Source organism: Chroicocephalus ridibundus, chromosome 4 (genome assembly GCF_963924245.1).
Source record: "Chroicocephalus ridibundus chromosome 4, bChrRid1.1, whole genome shotgun sequence".
Lineage (NCBI taxonomy): Eukaryota > Metazoa > Chordata > Aves > Charadriiformes > Laridae > Chroicocephalus > Chroicocephalus ridibundus.
The window spans coordinates 4,669,236-4,689,662 of NC_086287.1; the positions used below are offsets into that span (position 1 = coordinate 4,669,236).

A 20,427-nucleotide genomic window follows, 5' to 3' on the forward strand; every position below is an offset into this window, starting at 1 on the left:
TGACTTTCGTGAATCTCTGCTACTATTACTGTTTTCAGCATCAGATCTGACAAGCCTGAGGGCTGTAGGATGGTGAAGAGTTTCTTTTTATTTCTTGCAACAAAACAAACCAATAAAGCCTTTGATTATTTTTTTTTCTGGAATTTTCCATCTTCTCATTAAGACGTGCACGCCTCAGAACCTTTGGCAGCTGTCAAACTTACTAACAGGATATGAACTTCCTAAAAGAACGTGATGAAGAACCATCCCTTTTCCAAGGCAGCAACACTCAGCTGAAAATACATGTGATGTGCCTGGCCAGCCTTCCTCTTACCAGATCAGAAACCCCTGCGCACAGCCCCCAAACCCAGCCAGATCTCCATCGGCTGATGCTGCATTGCGCTTGAGATTTTCCATGGATCAAGATCAAAGAGGGAGAGGAGGAAGGAAGGAACAAGGGCATCTTCCAGCTGATGTCAGCCCACAGTGCTAACCAACCAGCATTTTCAGTTCTCTCCAGATAGTTGGTAACCGCTTATTTTGGCCATTTGCTGTGTACTGGGGGTGGATTTCTTTGACTGAATTTGTAGATATTGCTCTAATGATAAAGGAAAGTCTTGCTATGACTATATAAAAAAGAAAATATTTTTTCCCCCCCTTAAAAATAGTTGCAGGACCTACATACGAAGACATGCCAAATTAATGATATTAAGGTTGCAACATCAGACCCTTGAGCGTCAGAGGACGGATTTATGATTCCCTTAACTGCCGTACGTGTTTTATGATGCTCGCTCCTGCTTTAACCAGCACACAGGCAGTTGTAAATGAGGCATTGTTTGTTTTGGGTTTTTTTGGACATGCGCTCACTATGAGGCTAATTATTTCATACTGTAACGTTTGCTTACAACATTATCAGGCGTCAACATGTTTACGAGCTTTATAAAGGCTGGCAACTCCTTCTCATGTTTTAACACGGACTTGTCAGCCTTTGAGCCCTGCGCTGGCTCCAAGCGTCCCCTCGGCTCCTCCTGTCGTACAAGGCGTGCGGGTGGGATAGGTTATAACCCCAGTTATAATCACTTTGTAGGCAAGACATGGGGCTGGTATTGCTTTCAGGTGGATTCCTGAAGACTGTGCTAGCCGAAAAGGAGCTGGTCCTTGTCCTCAACCTTGGAGAGGGTCCTGTGTGAAAATTCAAGCACCCACCGCATGAGTATTTCCACGTTGTTGCTTATGGGAAAGAGAAGGAGCAGTCTGAGGCAGAACTGAAGGGAACCGGAGGCCGCCCACCTGCGGAAGAGGCCCTGCGGCAGCGGGGGAGGTCAGGGGCGCCTTCCCCAGGCTCTGCCCCGCAACAGGCCGCTGCGCCCCCCGGCCCGGCGGGCGGCTGCCCGGCCCCCGTGTGCCCGGCCCCAGCCCGGTACAGCGGCCGCCCGGCCCCGCCCTCGCTGCCGCTCCCGGAGCCGGTAACCAGGAAGCGGTAGCAGGAAGCAGCGGCGGGCGCGGAGCTTCGGGCAGGGAGCATGGCCGCCGGAGGCCCGGCGGTGAGGGGAGGCCCGGGGTCGGCTGCTGGGGAGGGAAGGGTGCTGCCGGGGGCCGCCCTGCCTTCGGTCCGCCCGGCCGCGGGGAGGTGCCCGGGACCGCCCTTGCCTGAGGGCTGGGGCCGGCGGCGAAGCCCCGGGGCCCCCTGAGGCGGCGGGGCGGGGGTCGCGAGTGATCCCCGGCGGATGGTGTCCCCCGGCGGTGGCTGGCCCCGGCTGCTGCCGCGCACCGAGGAGGGAGGCCTGCGTCCCTTCTGGTTCCTCTTCTAGCGCCTCGCGTCTGGTTTTGAGGCGAGCGGGGCCGGGCGAGGGGCTCTCCGGTGGCCGTGTGCTTCCAAACCTGCTGTGGGACTCGGGGTGTCGCTTCCCGGGCCGTTGTGTCGGGAGCCGGCTCCGCAGGGCGTTCAACGCCTTCGCGATGTGGCCTGATGGACCTTAACCATTTCCCGTGTGTCCTCCTGTGTCCCTGTGGCGACTGAAAGGATTAGTCTCGTCAGGCGGTTTTAACTGTGCTTGAAATTAACTTCCTTATTTATATTAATGCAACTTGACAAGTATGTATTGCTGGAGCCCCTCTGCTGTGAGGACAGGCTGAGAGAGCTGGGGGCGTTCAGCCTGGAGAAGAGAAGGCTCCGGGGAGACCTTCCAGCCCTTTCCAGTCCCTAAAGGGGCTCCAGGAAAGCTGGGGAGGGACCCTTTATCAGGGAGGGGAGCCATGGGACGAGGGGGAATGGTTTCAAACTGGAAGAGGGGAGATTTAGATGAGATATCAGGAAGAAATTCTTTCCTGTGAGGGTGGTGAGCCCCTGGCCCAGGTTGCCCAGAGAAGCTGTGGCTGCCTCATCCCTGGAGGGGTTCAAGGCCAGGCTGGATGGGGCTTGGAGCAGCCTGGTCTGGTGGGAGGTGTCCCTGCCCATGGCAGGGGGTTGGAACCAGATGATCTTCAAGGTGCCTCCCAACCCAAACCATCCTATGATTCTGCAATAAGTGTAGCATGCGCTTCTGGTAAAGAGGGAGGTGTGATGTGCAGTGTATAAATAATGTTTGTTGATAGATGTTTGGTTAACCAACAGTGTAAAAACCATTGCCATGGGCCTCATCGACCTCATGCGCACAACTGTCATAGCGCCCATGGGGATAAAGATCTGCCAGTGCTACAAGGACCGAATCCCATTGTTGAAGACCCCAGCACCTGTGATATTGTCAAGGCTACGCAGTAAGTACATGTTCTGTATGTGCAGAATGTTGAAATAGATGGGAGTGTCCCCAGATGTGAGCCAGGCTGGATAATTTTACAAAGAGAAATTTTACAGTTCCATTTTCTCCCCGTAGTTGTCATGGTTTCAGCTGGGACAGAGTTGACTTTCTTACTAGTAGCTGGTATAGTGCTATGCTTTGGGTTTGGGATGGGAAATACTGTTGATAGTGCCCTGGTGGTTTTGGTTATTGCTAGGCATCCAAGGCTTTTTCTGCTCCTCACACCACCCTGCCAGCGAGCAGGCTGGGGGGACACAAGAAGCTGGGAGGGGACACAGCAGAGACAGCTGACCCCATCTGACCAAAGGGATATTCCATGCCATACAACATCATGTTCAATATATAAAGCTGGGGGAAGAAAAAGGAAGGGGGGAAAGTTCAGAGTTATGGTATTTGCCTTCCCAAGTAACCTTTACACGTGCTGGAACCCTGCTTTCCTGGAGATGGCTGAACACCTGCCTGCTGATGGGAAGCAGGGAATAAATTCCTTGTTTTGCTTTGCTTGCATGCGTGGCTTTTGCTTTACTTATTAAACTGTCTTTATTTCAACCCTTGAGTTTTTCTTCACTTCTACTGTCCGATTTCTCTCCCCCATCCCAAGTGGGGAGAGTAAGCGAGTGGCTGAGTGGTCCTGGCTGCTGGCTGGGGTTAAACCACGACAGTAGTGAAAGAAGAAAAATCATTTAAAGGTACTATTGTAAATATTTTTATCATAAACAATGGTATCTCGGCCAGGTTTGTTTTGTTTAGGCAGAAAATTCTACGCATCGAGGCTCAGCCCAACTCTTTTTGTAAGACTTCTATGAAACACAATGGGGAATTTGCTCAAGTAGGAACTGCTGGGTGGTGCTTACTGAGATTTACTTTTTCTTTAGTATATGGCTCTCTCTAAACTGGGGAATACTTAACAAATGAATGATAATTAAATAGATATGGGTTTTTTTTTCTCATTTAAGGTATGGATTTGTAGAGCGATGCAAAGAACTGGTAGAAGCAGGGTACGATGTTCGACAACCAGACAAAGAAAATGTGACTCTTCTTCACTGGGCAGCGATAAACAACAGACAGGAGCTGGTTAAGTAAGCTCTAGGGTCCTTGTGAAAGTAACACAAGTATTCTGCCACCGTTATTTATAATCACTTTGTTGCTGGTATACTTCAAAACAAAGCAACGTGCTGCTTGAGGAAAAAAAGCATAAAATTCAAATTTTAACCCAGTTACCTTGGTGAAAATGTCACTGAAATGTAAACTTACCACAGTTTCTTTGTATGTGAAATCCTGTAGTACATGAAATCATTAGATTTTTCCTGGGTTTGGTTTGTTTAACAAAGATTAAAGCTGATTTTATAAGTGCCTTGCTAATTACTATATTTTTTTCTTAAATATTTTCTCAAAATAGCATCCTTTACTGAAAAAATACTTTTGTCCATTTACTTCTCTAGTGATTTTTTTTATTATTATGAGCTATTTACTACTAGAGCTACGTTACCCTTAGTTTGACGTTTTAATGTTTTATTATGTCTATTTTTAATCTTATTGTGTTGTTGTTACACAGATATTATATTTCCAAAGGGGCAATAGTGGATCAGCTAGGCGGAGATTTGAATTCAACTCCCCTTCACTGGGCCATTAGGTACGCTGCTTACAACTACTAATTGTAAACCCAGTAGTATTAACAGTTATATTTTGTGTAGCACAACAGTGCTCATCTTAAATCAAATTCTATGGTATGTTTATTTTATTGAGGTATAAGGAGCTTCACAGCGTGTCCATAATAATGCTGAAATCTGTTCTCTGATTCCTGGTAACTTTGCAGGCCACAAAGTTGTGTTATGTGCGTATCTGTGTTTCAGTCACTTGGACTCAGAATTCGAAGTTTCCCTAGGGATGAAGGAGTGCTGCTCAGACTTTGCCTCATAAGTTCTGCCTTACTGGGCAAAGAAGGCTGTGTTAGGGCGCTGAAATTAATTAACTGTTGATGCTTCTCAGGGCACAGTTTAAGTCTGAAAAAGTTGTTGTCATGGATTCCCTCAGATCTCAGCCTGTCTAGTTAATACGCTTTCAGTTTTTTTAGCTTCTGCACTAGATTCCCCTGACGTGCTTTCGTAAGACTCAATGCTGCCAGTCCTGGACTTTAAAGCACAAGCGTGTAGCAGTAGGATCAGTGTAAGACATCTTGTTGTTCAGAGGCATGTAGAGAGGTCTTCGCCCTTCTTCCCCTGGTGGCATTAGCTTTTCCTCTCGGGCTCCATAGAGCTGCCACTACACACACGCAGTCGCTCTGTGCAAATTCTGACATTGGAAGATCAGTTCGTTCTTCTTGTAAGAGCATGGCTCTCTTCTTATAAGAGAAGGCTATCCTAGCCTTCTGCCAAACACAGTTAGATACTTCTGAGAAAGACTGCTCACAGGAGAAATTGCTGTAGAATAATCATCGTATTCTAAATCAACAGTTTGCCTTAGATTAACATATTAAGGTATATATTTAATATAACTTTCTCATATAAACTTTTGATTTAAAAGAAGGAATTTCCTGAATAAAAACACCAGAATCTGAAAGGAAACTTTTTGGGGAGGGTATCTATGAGAATTATTAAGGCAATGCTTTTATTAAAATTTCCATCTTTTTTTTGTCATCTCTATAGTTTCATTTCATATATCGTTACAGACAAGGACACCTACCTATGGTCATGTTACTGTTGAAATGTGGAGCGGATCCCAGTCTTATTGATGGGGAAGGATTCAGCAGCGTTCATTTAGCAGTGCTGTTTCAGCACATGCCCATTGTTGCTTATCTCATAGCAAAAGGCCAGGTATGTTGTTGATGTCCCAAGGATTCTTTTCTACTTGCGAGTAGCTGCCTCCGTGTACCGTACATTTCAGAATTAACTGTTTTGTTTTCTAGATGATAAGCAGGTATTTGACAACTATTTCCCTGTACCATAGACTCAGAGAAACCTGGATTTTTTTTTTTTTTTTTAAATAATCTGTCCTGTTCTTGTCATTGCTGTACGATTCAGAGCATTTAAGGAGAGTTGTTAAGGCTGTGCAGATTTGTGGTGCTGTATAAATAACAACTGGCTTTTAAACCTGATAACAAGGAGCAGTATGTGAAGTGTATACGTCATGAAGTACTTAGTATTTGATTACGAATTTGTAACTACTAATCTGTGCAATTGTCCATCAATTGAAGCATGAAGAATAGATGATCAGACTAGGTCTGAGTTTTTTATTAGAAATGTCTGTTTTCTGTATTTTCTGTAATTTTATATTGTATCCACTCTAGTTGATGTCTGCTTAGCTTACATCTGAAGTAAGCAGAATTAAGGACAAGTGTAAATTGTCAAATAAAAAGGAGAGGAGAGTTCTTATATGATCTAGACTGTTTCTTTGAAACACTGTGTATTAAAATTTAAAGATTTGGTATTTCTTTCTCATAGAGCTCTCTTTAGTAGAGTAACTGACTTCTGGAACGTAGGTATCAATGCTATATATCACAAACTTAAGGAAGTTTTTATCCTACCGGTCTTCTACTAAAAATCTAAATGATTAAATGTTTAAGTAAATCTGGTCTGATGCAATGATGGGTGGAGACAGGGAAGAAGGAAACCTTCATTGTGAAAAGAAAGAAGATTAGGTAACACAAAGTAGATGTTTAAATAATTACGTATCTCTATATATAATAATTTTTTTTGTTGTTGTTTAATAAACTAGTTTTATGTACTTGAACATTCTGTTATGTACCTCTGTTTATGCAAGGAAGATGGTTAGCGCTGGTTTGTGAGGCACACTTCATTTATAGTATTTTTGCACAAAAGAGGATAAGAAATGTGGTTAACATGGTTCCCTTAAAAGTATCCGTAGTGGAGAGTCTGCCTTAAAAATATCCATAGTGGAGACTCAGCGTATTCTGAAAGGAGTGACATGCAAGACTCAGAGGGGAAGAAATTTTTTAAATGAATGTTTGCTTCTTGGCTGGTATAATTTGGTTTCTTTCAGTACTGCAGTGAAGCTAAGCCTGTTGAATACCTCTGAAACTGACCATCTCTCTGTTTCCTGAAATCGCTAGTAATCACTTGCTTATAATTTTTTTTCTTATCCTTAGAACATAGACACAACAGACTTGAATGGACAAACACCTTTAATGTTATCAGCACAAAAAGTGATTGGGTAAGTAGTGAATAACTTAAAAAGAAGCTATTTATTATACCCAAGAAGCAGTGAGATGGTTTTTCGTATGAAAACTTTTTGTTATACTCATTCCTTTCACTTTTAGTTGTATTAAAATATACAGTATTTCAGAGATCAGGAGTTATGAAGTGGTGAATTGGATATAGCAAAGAAAGTCAAAAGAATTTCTTAAGGAAGTTTAGGTTTGCAGCTGAGTTGGCTGCAGCGTTAATTCCCAGAAAATAAAATAAATGGAGGTGGGCACAGTAAAATGCCTTTAGAATAAATAAAATGTGGAGATGTAAGCTTATATACAGTGTTGTAGAAAGATATAATCTATCTATGTACCTCATATTTATTAAAATTGGAAGATAACATATTCTGGAGAAAAACCCTCAGGGCGGGTGCTGAATTATAAACTTGAATCTGTCTTTGATGAGCCTGTTCTGAGACACAGCATTGTGTAGCTGCTGTTATTTCACAGTTTGGGAACAGTGGTTTTTAGAAGACGTTCAAAAATTTCATCTCCAGTGCAGGTTATCTTCTGTTTGTTAACTTTTATACTTTATTTTCATCTAGACCAGAACCCACGAGGTTTCTCTTAAAGTTTAACCCCTCTCTCAATGCTGTAGACAATGTTCAAAAGAACACTGCACTGCATTGGGCAATAACGTCAGGCAATACTAGTGCAGTGGATCTCTTGCTGGAAGCTGGTGCTAGCCTGGACGTAAAAAATGTCAAGGTACAGTTTCTTTCATGATATTTCATTCCACGTAGCGTGAACGTGTAAAATGAATGTAAAGAAAAATCTGAGTCCTCTCTCCTTTGGAACAGGGGCTGACTAAGAGCCGGGCGTTCTTAGCCTTTTCCAGAAGGAGTTAGCACCTTTCGTGTGGTGTGACACGAAGTATGATTACAGATATTCTTTGCAACCTTCATTTGATGAACAGCCAATCCTTTCACTCACTCGGAACATAATTGTGTCCTTTGCGGATCCTCCCTTTTTTCTTTTTCTTTTTTTTTTTCTTTTAAATTGTCTGTTTTCTACGTCAAAACATTGTCGTGAGGAGTAATGACTCCGGCCAGACTTTTAAAAATAACAGTATCTTGGTGTCTGGTGAGACTCTTAAAGCCTTTAAAAACATGTATGTCACCCTGTGAAAACCAGTGTTTGATAATGCCTGTTTATACGTTCAAAAGGGGCCATCACATATGAAAGTATTTGTCCTAATATTTGTAAAAACTGATAATGAGAAGTGTAAGCTCTCGATTCCTATGACTATATAGATATGTTCGTACAGTGTAGCTATTCAGGGTTTGTGTATTAAGCTGTGCAGTTTTTCCGTCTGCCACTTCTTTTTATTCATATGTATGACTCTTAAGACATTGTTTGGTTTTAAAAAGTTAGCATAAACAAGAAACCTTCCTTTTCTGCTAGAATAATACATGCTTACTGACACTATAGCGTTTCAGGTTATTGGACATAGTCCAACAGATAACTCAAATGGATATAATCTGGTTGGAAGTATCAGTTTTCAGAACTACAAAGCACTGGATTAAGCATGTTAAAACTCTGAATTTAGCTTACCCTTGCCTTAAAAAAAAAGGGGGGGGGGAGGAGAGGGGTAACTGCCAAGTGATTCTTGTTTTAGCTATATTTATTTCTTGCTTCTGGTAAAAAGGAAAGTATTTATGTGTTAAGTGCATAAAGAAACAAACATTTCTGTTGTTAAAGGGAGAGACACCAGTGGACCTTGCTTATCGAAGTCTGAATCGCTTCATGGTTTATATGGTAAAAGAGGAAGAAAGAATGAGAAGCAGAAGAAATAACAGGTTACTGAAAACAGTAGAGAAATATGAGGTAATTTGACAAGTAATAACTAATGGAAATAACAGCATTCCATGTTTAGAATAATATGCAATTATCTCTTTTCTCAAGAGGATCTTCTAAGGTTTATGAAATTGAGCGCACAGAAGTAAAATGCTTTAGAAGCGTGTAGCAGTGGTTTGGGTGGGGGGGTTTTGTGTCTTCCCCCCCAGCCCCCCCTTTGATGTGTTCACGTGTCACTTTGTCTTGTCTACCTTGAGTCTTTCAGCATTTGTTATTACATGAACTGAATAATTTTGAACTAAGTCCTGCTTGAATACTTTGTCATGTTTTAACAATAACCAGGTCTTCCTGCTGTGGGCGTCTTCCTTGACGTTGATGTGGGCCATAGGACACGTGGTGAACTTAAGTTCTGATTCTTGGCTTTTGAAAGGAGGTCTGCTTCTCTTCCTGCTCTTTGGGATGGCTCTGTTTGTGAGGTTTGTGGCTTTTTCTCTCTGTATATGTATTTATTTGTTATAGATGCCATGTAAGGTATCTAATGCAGTATTCTTTTCAGAGCTTAGTTTCACTTAGCGTTAAAAATATCTCCTGAGAAATGGTTGCAGAGTGTGTGAAGGATTTAAATGCATGTGCTTTTTAGAGCCACCACAGAAATTGAATGTCTTAGGTGTGTAAAATAATAGTTTCTCATCACTGAAAGATTTGGGCAAAAAGTGTTTAAGCGGTCTGTTAGCTAATTTTAATGATAAAGAGAGTGTTATTGAAGGTCTGCACCTGGTAGACACTCAGAAATGTGCTTTAGCTCGACTTTTCCTTCTGTATTGGTGACACAGAATGAGTTTTAATGAACCATTCCCTCCCCCTCTGCTCCCCGGACCTCCCAGTGTTATCTGAAGCTGTGTCGCAGGTTTCCGTCTTTTGTCAACACTTAGTGCAAGAGTCAGTGCTCCTTGAAATGGCAATGCTATCAGTGGCCAAATAGGCAGAGATGGCACTTTTCACCTAGTGCTGCAGTACTTCTGATACATAATTTTAGGCTGGAACAGTGCATTCATCTGTTTTGTTTTTGCATTGTTAACTCCCTACGCATCTGCCTAAATAATGCTTTTGAGTGACAATTCTTGATTGCTTTAAGAGAGACATGAAATATACTTTGGGTGTGAAGTTTTTAAAATAACAAATCATAATTTATACTCTACGGGGTTAAGTTTTAAATACGTTTTTAAAAAATATTTTTTTCTTCCAATGTTCTTTCAGGCAATTTGTGGGGCTCAAGAATCTAAGGTATCTTCCCACAGCATTTCTGCTAAGTTCAATTTTTTGGATGTCCGTGACCTGGTTTCTCTGGTTCCTGCCTGATATCCTTTTGGTCAAGAAATGCAATAGAACTCTTCCTAATAAGTCCAAGCCTGGTCATGCAAAGAGTAATGAGCAGTCCCAGATAATTCTGCATGACTTAACGTGTGGTAAGATTGGTTTACTTCCATTGAGCAGGGGTGGAGTATCTTTGAGTTTAAATTAAAGTTTCATACGGACTAAAAATTCATACCTTCTTTCATCTTTAGCAGATATTTGTGTACAATTCTGAACTATTTCTTATGTTACTGGAATATCAAAATGAAAACATCTTTGTTATTAACCTACTTGTCCCTGTTACCACCTCCATGTGACTCTAATCTTCCTCATTGAGACCCTCATACAGTAATGTATTTTGGCATGTAGTGTGACTGGATAACACATGCATTAATAGTAATTTTCAAAACATCTCTTCTTTCTGAAATGACAGTGATTTGATAGCTAGTGGTATTTGTGCTTCTGCTTTTAACAACAACAACACCCTCTCCACCCCCGCAAAAAACAGGGAACAAATTTCTTCATGTCCCTCCAAAATAGATCTTCCAGTCTCCCATCTTTCTTTATTCACAGGTTACGCTGCATCCTCTGTGTACAGGGCATTAATGTCTACCTTTTATTTACTTTCTTTGAAAAGGCTTTGCACAAAAATAAAGTACAAAAATATTTTAGTAGCTTACACACTCTTTTCAGTGCCCTGCTTTGTTGTTACACAGGGGGCATCTGTTTATTTATTGATTAAGTTCTATGAAAAGGCCTTTAGGGAGATACTTAGAACTGTAAATAATTTTCTACTAAACCAGCTATAGTATATTGCTACACAATTTTAATTAATTTTTAATTACTTCCTCCTTTAACTGGCATTTTCCTTTGTACTCTTCCTAATTAAGATGTTCTTATTAGAATTATCAGGATTAACTTCGATGAACTGATCAAGTATATTCCCGCTGGGGATAGACGCATATGCTTGTCTAAATGAAGATCAAGTTACTCGGTGTTGCGCTGTGAAGTTTGAAGATTTTCTTGGTGTCATCTAAATTAAAAGGGAAAAAAAAAATCCAACCATAGGGGTTTGAGTCAGACACTTTGCTGAAGATAAAGAGTGTAGCAATATTCTGGAAGGTCTAACCACAGCTTGGTGAGATGGGCAAGTGGATGGTTTTCCATTTCACTGTCCAACCCTCTTTCTCATTAATGTCTTTTCCTTCTGGAGCTGGTCACAGATCTGAGTGTTATACAAGCGTTCAGTATTCTAGTTACCTGTATTTCTGTCTGAATGAAAATCCAGCCATTCTAGTTAAGGACTACTGCCAGCTCCAAAAAAGAATAGAAGTGTGAATAGACCAGCGGTATCCACAGGCAATCATTTTGACTTCTGTAGTGGACCCTGCAATTGCATCGTAACAAACGCAGCTGTATGACTGTTAATAGACAGCACCAATATTTCATAATTTATTATCTTGATTTTAATTAGAGCTGCTTTGCAGTGGTTTTATTTTGTAAGACAAAACAATCTTGAGGTTGCAGCACTTTTTTTTTTTTTTTTTTTTTTAAGAGTTATTCACACTGTGCAGTTTAGATAGTGACTGAGTGGTCACTGGAGATGGGAGCCAGGCTTGGGCTCCCTGGCTGCTCCTTGGTGGCATCATGGACTGTTCTTTAGGAGCTTGAGCTCTCAGGTTCAATGCTTGACTTTAATTGGTATGAAATGTATCCCACTCGGCATTCCTCTGTGGCTGTATGGAGATAGTTGATATGTTTTTCTCCCTCTTTCACCTGACATACAGATCTCTTTACTCCATAGCGTAAAAGTTGTGTTCCTAATGACTATATCTCCTCTGTCGAGTATGATAATAATTTGTCTGCTGGAGAAGTTGGAGCAAATAACTATATATGAAAAGGACCGAATTTTAAGTCTGCTAAGAATTCATGAGAGATGACTTTCTTCTATATACAGTCATTAAAACAGTCAGCCACTGGGTAAAAGCAAAGGGTCTGCAAGAATAAAAATGTCCAATTAGACCAGAAATTTGTCATTGTATCATCACGGTTTTTCTAGTATATTTGCGAGGGAAGAAGGGTTCCCAGTAGCTGCCCCATTACCTTCAGAAGTGTTTGGCAGTGTTGCGTGGTTTTTTTGAGTGACAGAGGTTGACTGAAGTTGCATTTTTTTTATCTAAATATATTCAGTTTTTTTAGCTGGAACAACAAGAGAGGGCAAGACTTAGAAAACGGTCCGAGTAAGAGCCTGTTTGGTGACTTAGGGGTGTGTGCAGCAGTCAAACAAATCTCACAGCTGCTGGAAGCTTAATAACTATGCATGTCTGATTGGTATTGTTTAAATAAAATAGAAAGAATTCAGAGGGGGGAAAAAAGAAGTTGAATTAATTTTCAGTCTCTTCAATGTTCAGAAGCAAAAGTCTGCGCTCTGCTAGTGAGGAGGACAGGGAGCTGTAGTGTGATGCAGCTTTATACAGTTGTAAAAGTCTTCTCTTCAACACTCAAATGACGGAATATTCAGCTTCTGTGATATAATGGCCTCCGAAGGACAGAGAGGATCCTACTATAAAAGCAAAAATCATTCTGTTCCTTTTTGTTGATTGTAAAATAGCATAAATTAATTTTGTAGAATATTTTGTTTGACAAATAGCAGTGACATCAGAATATATATAAGAATATATTCCTTAACCTGAATATTACATGTGACCAATACAATTCTTGAAATCACCGTCATGTTCAGTGTGGTGGGTCTCCTTTATTATTTTTATAAAACTTGGAGAACTGACCCTGGATATATTAAGACTTCAGAAAAAGAAAGAAAAGAGGTAGGTGAAACGAATGGAAGGGCTCACCTGGTGCAACACATACATATTTTTGGTTGGTTTTTTTGTCGTCCTGTGTATCTTTGTTCAACTTGAGAGCAGTGAAAAAACTTTTTTTCTTTTTTTAAGTGTTTAGCTCTGTCATTGAACAACATAGATCACAGATAATTTCTTCTACTACTGCTTGTTTCCTTATCTTCATCATCCTGACATAATTTACTTGCCTCCATCTTCTCATTGAAACGTGGGTCTGTACCAAACATCGTACAGACCCACACCACTGACATTATCTGCGATATAAATTCACATAGACCTTCACTTAATAAATATAAATTTTGAATGATTTTTCACTCTAGTTGTCAAAGGTTAGAAAGAGATACTCACAGTGCGTTTCTACAGTGTTTCATGTTTGTATGACATATCAAAGGCTAGAGACGGCTTAAATTTTGTCGGATGCTTTGAGGATGTGTATAATGGTTTGATTTTTTGGTGCTTAAGCATCGTGTAAATCGCATGCTATTTCCTAGCTCTATTTTAGAAGTGCAAAAAGAAATCACAGCCAACCAATCACTAGAGAATTTAGGATTTGGTCTCCCCAGGTTGTGGATTAAGGAAAGCATTTTGTTTGCGGTCTCTTTGCTCTCCGTGAGGTGGTATTTCTTTAGATTGTCTGGGAGAATAAACTGCAATTTTAACTTGTTGCCACGGGACTAGTAAACATTGTCTATCTAGTATTCATAAAGGGACAGTAAATACAGCAGCTCTCCTCATCTCTCTGAAGTCTGGCTGACTATATCAGAGGTACCTTGTATCTTAATACCATCTCATTTTTAAGACTATTTCATTCACATTATTTATTAATTTTGCCAACATAGAAATGCTTTTCTGAACAGTCCTGCATGAGTGAAGTTGCATTAGTCTGTTGTGTTTCTCCTGGACCTTTTTAATTTAAAAAGCGAGTTACTCCTATTGGTGCTTGTCAGTCAAAATGCTTATGAACTGCAAAAGGCCGAATGTAAAAATCTTCATAGATCTCCCTGCAAATGTGATCCAAATGCAAGCGTGAACTACTTTTGTCTTTCAGAACATTGTAGCTCTTGCAGAAGCAGGTTGCTTGGACTTCAGAACATTTTGCACATCGTGTCTTGTAAGTGAGCCTTTGGTATTTGTATTCTTTTTTTAACCTGGCTTTTACTCAATACTGTTATAAAAAGCTTATTGCTGGTCATGGAAGTGTTACATGCACAGTTTGTTGTATATTACTTAGATTTATTATTATTTTTTTACAGTGACAATAGAGAGGCATTGAGATCCTTGGCCTCTAATTTTAATAAAATAGCATAATAATTATTATTATTATTAATTCAATCTCTTTTTGTAAAACTAAGATGTATAGTTCTCATCTGTGTTCTGCGATGTGGGGTCTGTTATACAGTAATTGTACAAAATGTGATCGTGCCCCTGAGATGAGGCTCCAAACTTGGAGCGAAATAAATGCTTTTGCCATGACTGTATTCTTTTCCTTCATCCTCAACTAGGTAAGGAAGCCTTTGAGATCTATGCACTGCCTGGCTTGTAATTCATGTGTAGCCAGATATGACCAGCATTCTCTGTGGATTGGACAGTGCGTAGGTGAGAGTGTTTGTTTTATCAAATTTGAAAATGCCACATATTTTAAAAGTTGCAGAAATAATGCCTTAGAGAGAGAGCACGCCTGATATAAGAATACACCGTTGATACTGAAGGGGTTACAGGTAGGTGCCAGAGGGAAATAAGGTGTCAGAGAGAAAGGCAAATAAAATGATTGAAGGGATGGAGTGGTGCCCCTAGGAGTAGAGACCAAAAAGCCTGGGACTCTCTTCTCTTGAGGGAAGAAGGAACAGAGGACATGATTGAGAGTTGTTTTTGTTTTTTTTTAAAAAAAAGCAATGAAGATGGTGGCTAAAGTGATTGCAGAACTGTTATTTGCCAAGCACATCATATTAGAACTAGGGGAGGCTCAGTGAGAATAGCAATGGGATTTAGAGGTGGTAAAGAAAGAATGTCTTTACGTGGCACGTAGTGAAATTTTGGAGCTTGCTGCTGTAAGGGTTTGCAGATCCAGGCAGTATCAGAAGGTTCAGAAAGGCATTAGACAAACTTTTGGACAATGTGCCCGAAAGTAAATACTAACAGAACTGGACGAGGATGTGTGCTCTGACATTGTAATGCAGTAGCTGTGGATGAAGAGAATGAACTGTAGAAAGCAGTCAGGCTCGTTTGTCCTCCTGAACTAATGCTGCCGGTTGTCGCTGTCAGAGACAGCAGCTGGAGCAGCAGGCCCACTGAGATAACCCCGTAGGGTGTTTTGGATGTTCTTGCGTTCGTTGAGGAACAACTTCTTTCTTCCTTTCCGTCTCATTACTGGTGATGCTCAAGATAGAAAGGTTAGAGCTTTACATCTGTAGCAATATACTTTCAGCATATTTTTTGTCCAATTGCTTTTTTTTAATGTTAAATACTTGGAAGTGTTTTTACAGTGTTTGCTATTCACAAGGTGGTGAGACATCCTTCTGATGCATTGTTTCAAAGCTTTGAGCAATGCTGATTGTAATTTAAAGAAAAAATAATTGTATATCTTCATGTAACAGTTTCTCTGTCAGAAGTCCGGCATGGTTTTAGGCATATGTTTGCAATTCTGAAGCGCACAAAGGTCAAACAATTAAATTGAATGGCTTAGATTTTTCAGTTACATGAGACAATTGTAGTGTGCGTGGGGAGGGCTGTGGTTGCATAATTAGTCCTCATCTCACTAAAACAGTTGAAGGCATGCTCTGAAGGAGAGACAAATCCTGGTTGACTATCAGAACTCATTCTATTATATAAATTGGGGTGGCTTGCAGGAGAAAGTTGAGGCAGAAGATCAGCCTTGTCAAACTCACTTGAGAATAGCAGAGGTAATAATAAGAAGTGGGTTTGATTCTTTTTATTCTCATTAACTTAAGGGGAAATGCAAATACTGCTGAATTTTAAAATGTTGAACTGTTTTTTTTCTTTGCCTCAAATACAGGCATTGGGAACCATCGTTACTACCTATTGTTCCTGTCTTTCCTAACTATGACCGGTGTCTGGCTACTTTATGGAACTCTTCTCTGTATGTATCCATTAATTTATTTTAATTTAGCTTTCAAGGGTGCATGTGTGTGGTCCTTATTTTTCAGCTTTTCATTTCCAGCAAGTGTAATTATACCTGCGCAAGTGATACCATATTTCAGCGATTATGTTATCTTGTAATCCTGTCTTTAAATGAAAATATATCATATCTGAGTCGTTGGTCAAATACCTGATTATGCTTGTGTTGAGTAGAAACTAAGATACAGCTCTAGTGGGATGTCCGTTGGAAAATACAATATCAGAAAGCAGTTTTGTTAGAGATGAAATAGGGAAGCCACGTGGAGGAAGGTCAACTTACAAGTTCTAGTCTGGATACGCTTTACTGCAATAGAAAGTAAGTTTGTAAATACATTATTGCAAAGGCTTTATTGATTTTGTTACTTGGAAATACCTTTGGTGCTCTTACATATGCAAAAAGTGTATTATTTTCTCCATTTCTTGTGTGTGAGGGAATGTGGGAGGAAAACCTCTTTATTGTTCTACTGACATAGAGGCAAAAAATGTTACACTGTTTTTAGTTGTTTGGGTTTTTTATAGGTTAAAGGCATATGTGGTTATTACAGTGGATATTCCAGTTTACATCTATTTAATAGTGGTAAAATAGTGGTAGAATATTGCTTCCATGGGCTTTTCACCATAATGTCGTCTCTTGTTGATGATGGTGTTTAAGAAAAATGATAAATTCTTGTCCTAAATCTACAAATAAGCATGAAGCAAAATTTCAGAAGTCTTGACAATGAGAGATGACGATTTATTCAGTATCACTAGTTAACTGCCAAAAAAAAAAAAAGTACATAGCCAGTGCCTTGAATGTTCCCGTGGTGGATTATGACCACATGATGTAAAGATTATGCAGCCAGAATAGCAAGCAGGCATGTATCTGTGTGGGTGCTTTCAGGTGGGAACACGATATATTAAGTGTGGTATTTCTAGAGCATATTGCAATGTAATATTCATTCTATGCGAATAATCTTTGTTCAGTTCTTCAGTGGCCCATATTAAAAACATAATTAACTGATTATGCGTCTTGTCAGATTGGTCAAACCATTGCGCAACAAGTTATCATCAAGATGGAGCATGGACGTACTTCACCCAGATAGTATGTTGTTCTCCCTGGGTTTCCTACATCTTCACAGTAGCCTGTTTTCATACTCTGTGGGCTTCGCTGGGGCTGACTGTTCAGCTTTATCAGGTATTGTTTTGCTTCAGTCTATGCTTCTCTCTTAAAGAGTCATCACAGTAAGGCTTTTCCCTAGATTATTTGCTCCCATAAAAACTTTGTGCCTGCTTTCCTTGACTAATTAATGTCATATCTAGGTCTTTTTCTTAAATCTCAAGGCAGTTCTTTACGTTTCATGGGTAATTGTGCACTCAACATTCCCATGTTAAAAGTAGGATCAGTCTGCAAATCATTCCTATAACTGAGTTCTGGGTTCACTGCTCATCAAAAATTCCAAACCTATAAAAAGGTGTATTTAAAGGCAATACACATATTTGACTAATCGAAGTGGTGTTACTGCCCCAAAAATGGCCCAAAAGTTTGATAGCACAATTAGTCCTGAATTGAAAATTCTATGGCAGAGCTCAGCAGTGCGTCATTAGACTGTATTAAATCCCATTGCTATAATAAAAATACATGACCTGGATTTTATCCTGATGAGGACTGTCACATTTCTTGTTTATGTTTTCTCAGAGAGAGCTTGGCTATGCAAACAAGATTGAGAAGAGCTGTCTTAAAACATCTAGCAAACAGCTTCTTTAGCAGCTTTTAGGAAATATGTGTCATTTGAATGTGCGTTAAGCATCCTGAGCTAAAGACTTTTTTTACATCTTGTTTAAAAAAAAAAAAAACTGCACAATTTAAAATATGCGCTGCTGGATTTCTGTGGTGTCCAAGACACTGAGATATCATCCTCAGTCATTTGTAAATGTACCGCTTTATGATATTCAGCGTGTCATTCAGTGAAGCAACCTTGCAGCTGTTTATAAGGGTTTATAAGATTTCTGTTGGTTAAAAAAAAACCAAGAAAAGGAATAGGTTAGCAAAAATACAGAAAAAACCCATAAATCTCATTGTGAAACTCAGTGAAAGAAGACATGGAATCAAGAAAATGAAAATGTTATTGTTGAGTCTCTGACATCTACTTCATCATTTTTGCTAGGCTACTTTGTCTTTTTTGGGGGGTCTTTTTCTACTAATCTGTGTGGTAGCATATAGACAAGATCTGAGGATATAGGTGCTTAGCTGCTGTAGATCTTGCACTTCTACAGTCATCGATAAAAGTAGTCATTACAGTCATCCCAATTAAGCTTGCCATCTCAGCGGAAGCATTAATGTTACAGCTTGCTGGGTTCTGTTTTAGTCCAAGTGATGTTTAAAAACATACTTTTCAGTCATTAATTATGGCGTTATTTGTGAGATATGGCCAGCCTCCTCCCCTCCATCCCTCTGGATAGGATCTTTTCGTGTGACCAGAATTTTAATATGTGGTGTTCACGTTTTAACCAATACTTATATTTTCCTTTCTGTAAGATTGCATTCTTGGGATTGACCTCGCATGAGAGAATGAACCTCCTGATGCAGAGAAAATCTTCTAAGCATCCTGTTTCAGTCAGGAGAACTCCGTACAAGTGAGTATTAATGAGCAGTGTGTATTAAGCATGTATCTTTTCAGTACAGATTTGCTTCACTACTTCATAAATGCAAAAAAAAAATAAAAATGGTAGTCTGTGGATGTGTCTGTGATGAGTTGGGCTAAGAGGAGGAAATGGGCCTCATTTTCCTTGCTGAGAACTTCCTTCGCCCTGGGAAATAAACAGCCAGCATAAGAGCTACGGGGGTTCTTTCTGCATGGCTGCGTACGCAGGAAAAAGATGTGCCAAAGTCATCCATAGCTCTAATCAGTAGATGCTATTTTGGGGGTGAGGGGATGTTGTCCTTTAATTTGTTCATCAATCTCTGTGTCTGTTCTGTAGGTTCAGAAAGAGAATTAAGGTATGAACTGGCCCCTTTCTGGCTTTGCTTGCAGTATTTAGCTCAATAGAGAAATTAGTACCAAAGTTTCCCTGTTACACTAGAAGTAGGTGTTTCCTCGTGTGTGTTAGCAGATGAGATCTTACGAAGTACTAGCTTTGAAATATTTGAGTTGAACTTAATCTGCTCTGGCTCTTAAATGTAGTGCAGGTTGTAGAAGTTCAGCAAAGGAATGATGCTCAATAGAGAGCTGTTCTTAAGTCTCTTCTCCCTGAGCTGTCTTCCTTGATAGCTTTATAGCTTAAGTACTGTCTTATGGCGAATGTGTATTTTTGCTGCCTGCGGTCTTCTTTTCCTAGGTTTATTAATTGATATTTCTCTCATTTTCAGTCTTGGATGCTTCCAGAATCTTGCAGACTTTTTTCAGTGCAGTTGCTTTGGTATGTTCAAACCCAATGTAGTTGACTGGACCAAGCAATACAACCTTTTTCATCTGGCAAAGGAGAAAAACATTCATTCTGTATGAGGTTGTGCTGAATTTCTAAAACTGTGGAGCTGAAAGCTAAATAAAACTGGATATTTTGTTAATTTTTACAAAATCTTCTGAAGTTGCTTGGCTTTGTTATTGTTTCAAATATTAAACCTATCTTGCGTAAGCTGCAGCAGGTTTGTATATGGAACAATCACTATATGTCTGTTTATATAGTTTGAGCTGAAACTACTTGAAATTTTATGTGATGAGATGACACTAAGAATATATTTTTAAAGGTAAGTTTTTAGGGCAGAATTTCAAAACCGTGTTGGTACCCTTTGCTTTATTTTGCAGATAATAAAAGAAAATTATATTTGAAAATTAAGAGTGTTCATATTTTAAAATTTAATATTACAATTACCCTGTAATTTTATTGCTTATGTTGTGAAACCTTCTGTTAAGTCTTTGTATTTGGAGGGTTTGCATGTAATAAAATAGAGCTTTTCTGCTTCTAAGTGTATTTTTAGAGACTGAAATAGATTCAAGGGATATGTGACCAGTGAGATATTTAAGAACAGGTTGGCACAAACCAGTAAGTAAAACATGCCTTATGTTTTGCAGGTATATATGCCCTGTTAGTGGATGAAAATGGGTAAGGTGATGATGGCAAATAGCAATGTGTATAAAAAGAGGGAATTATTCCCAGCTGCATGCATAAATCTTTAATAGCCAGATGTCAGCCACATTCCCAGGAAGAGTCTGGAGTGGACAGCTGGGCCGTGTGGTTTTGAATATAAGTCTAAGTAGGTAATAACAAAAAACAGTAGGGAAACGGATCAAGGTCAGAAAATTAAATACCATTTAGAACTGACAAC

General features: G+C 39.8%; 1 protein-coding gene across 1 annotated transcript; it reads left to right on the top strand.

Moving 5' to 3' along the window:
• The first annotated feature begins 1,158 nt into the window (after positions 1–1,158).
• Positions 1,159–19,945, top strand: ZDHHC13 (zinc finger DHHC-type palmitoyltransferase 13). The gene is made up of 17 exons (XM_063332524.1): positions 1,159–1,523; positions 2,594–2,736; positions 3,734–3,856; positions 4,333–4,410; positions 5,446–5,590; positions 6,883–6,947; positions 7,527–7,689; positions 8,683–8,808; positions 9,121–9,254; positions 10,036–10,136; positions 12,832–12,956; positions 14,038–14,100; positions 14,492–14,585; positions 16,003–16,086; positions 17,141–17,298; positions 18,640–18,737; positions 19,471–19,945. Exons 1-17 carry the CDS (start codon positions 1,503–1,505, stop codon positions 19,604–19,606), a joined length of 1,857 nt encoding a protein of 618 aa, XP_063188594.1. The 5' UTR covers positions 1,159–1,502; the 3' UTR covers positions 19,607–19,945.
• Positions 19,946–20,427: the final 482 nt, after the last annotated feature.

What these genes read in the sequence shown, in the direction of transcription:
- ZDHHC13 (XM_063332524.1), top strand. Translation starts at nt 1,503, where the DNA reads ATGGCCGCCGGAGGCCCGGCG. An exon ending in TGGACGTAAAAAATGTCAAG is followed by an intron (nt 7,690 to 8,682) that starts GTACAGTTTCTT and finishes CTGTTGTTAAAG; the next exon opens with GGAGAGACACCAGTGGACCT. An exon ending in GTGGATTGGACAGTGCGTAG is followed by an intron (nt 14,586 to 16,002) that starts GTGAGAGTGTTT and finishes CCTCAAATACAG; the next exon opens with GCATTGGGAACCATCGTTAC.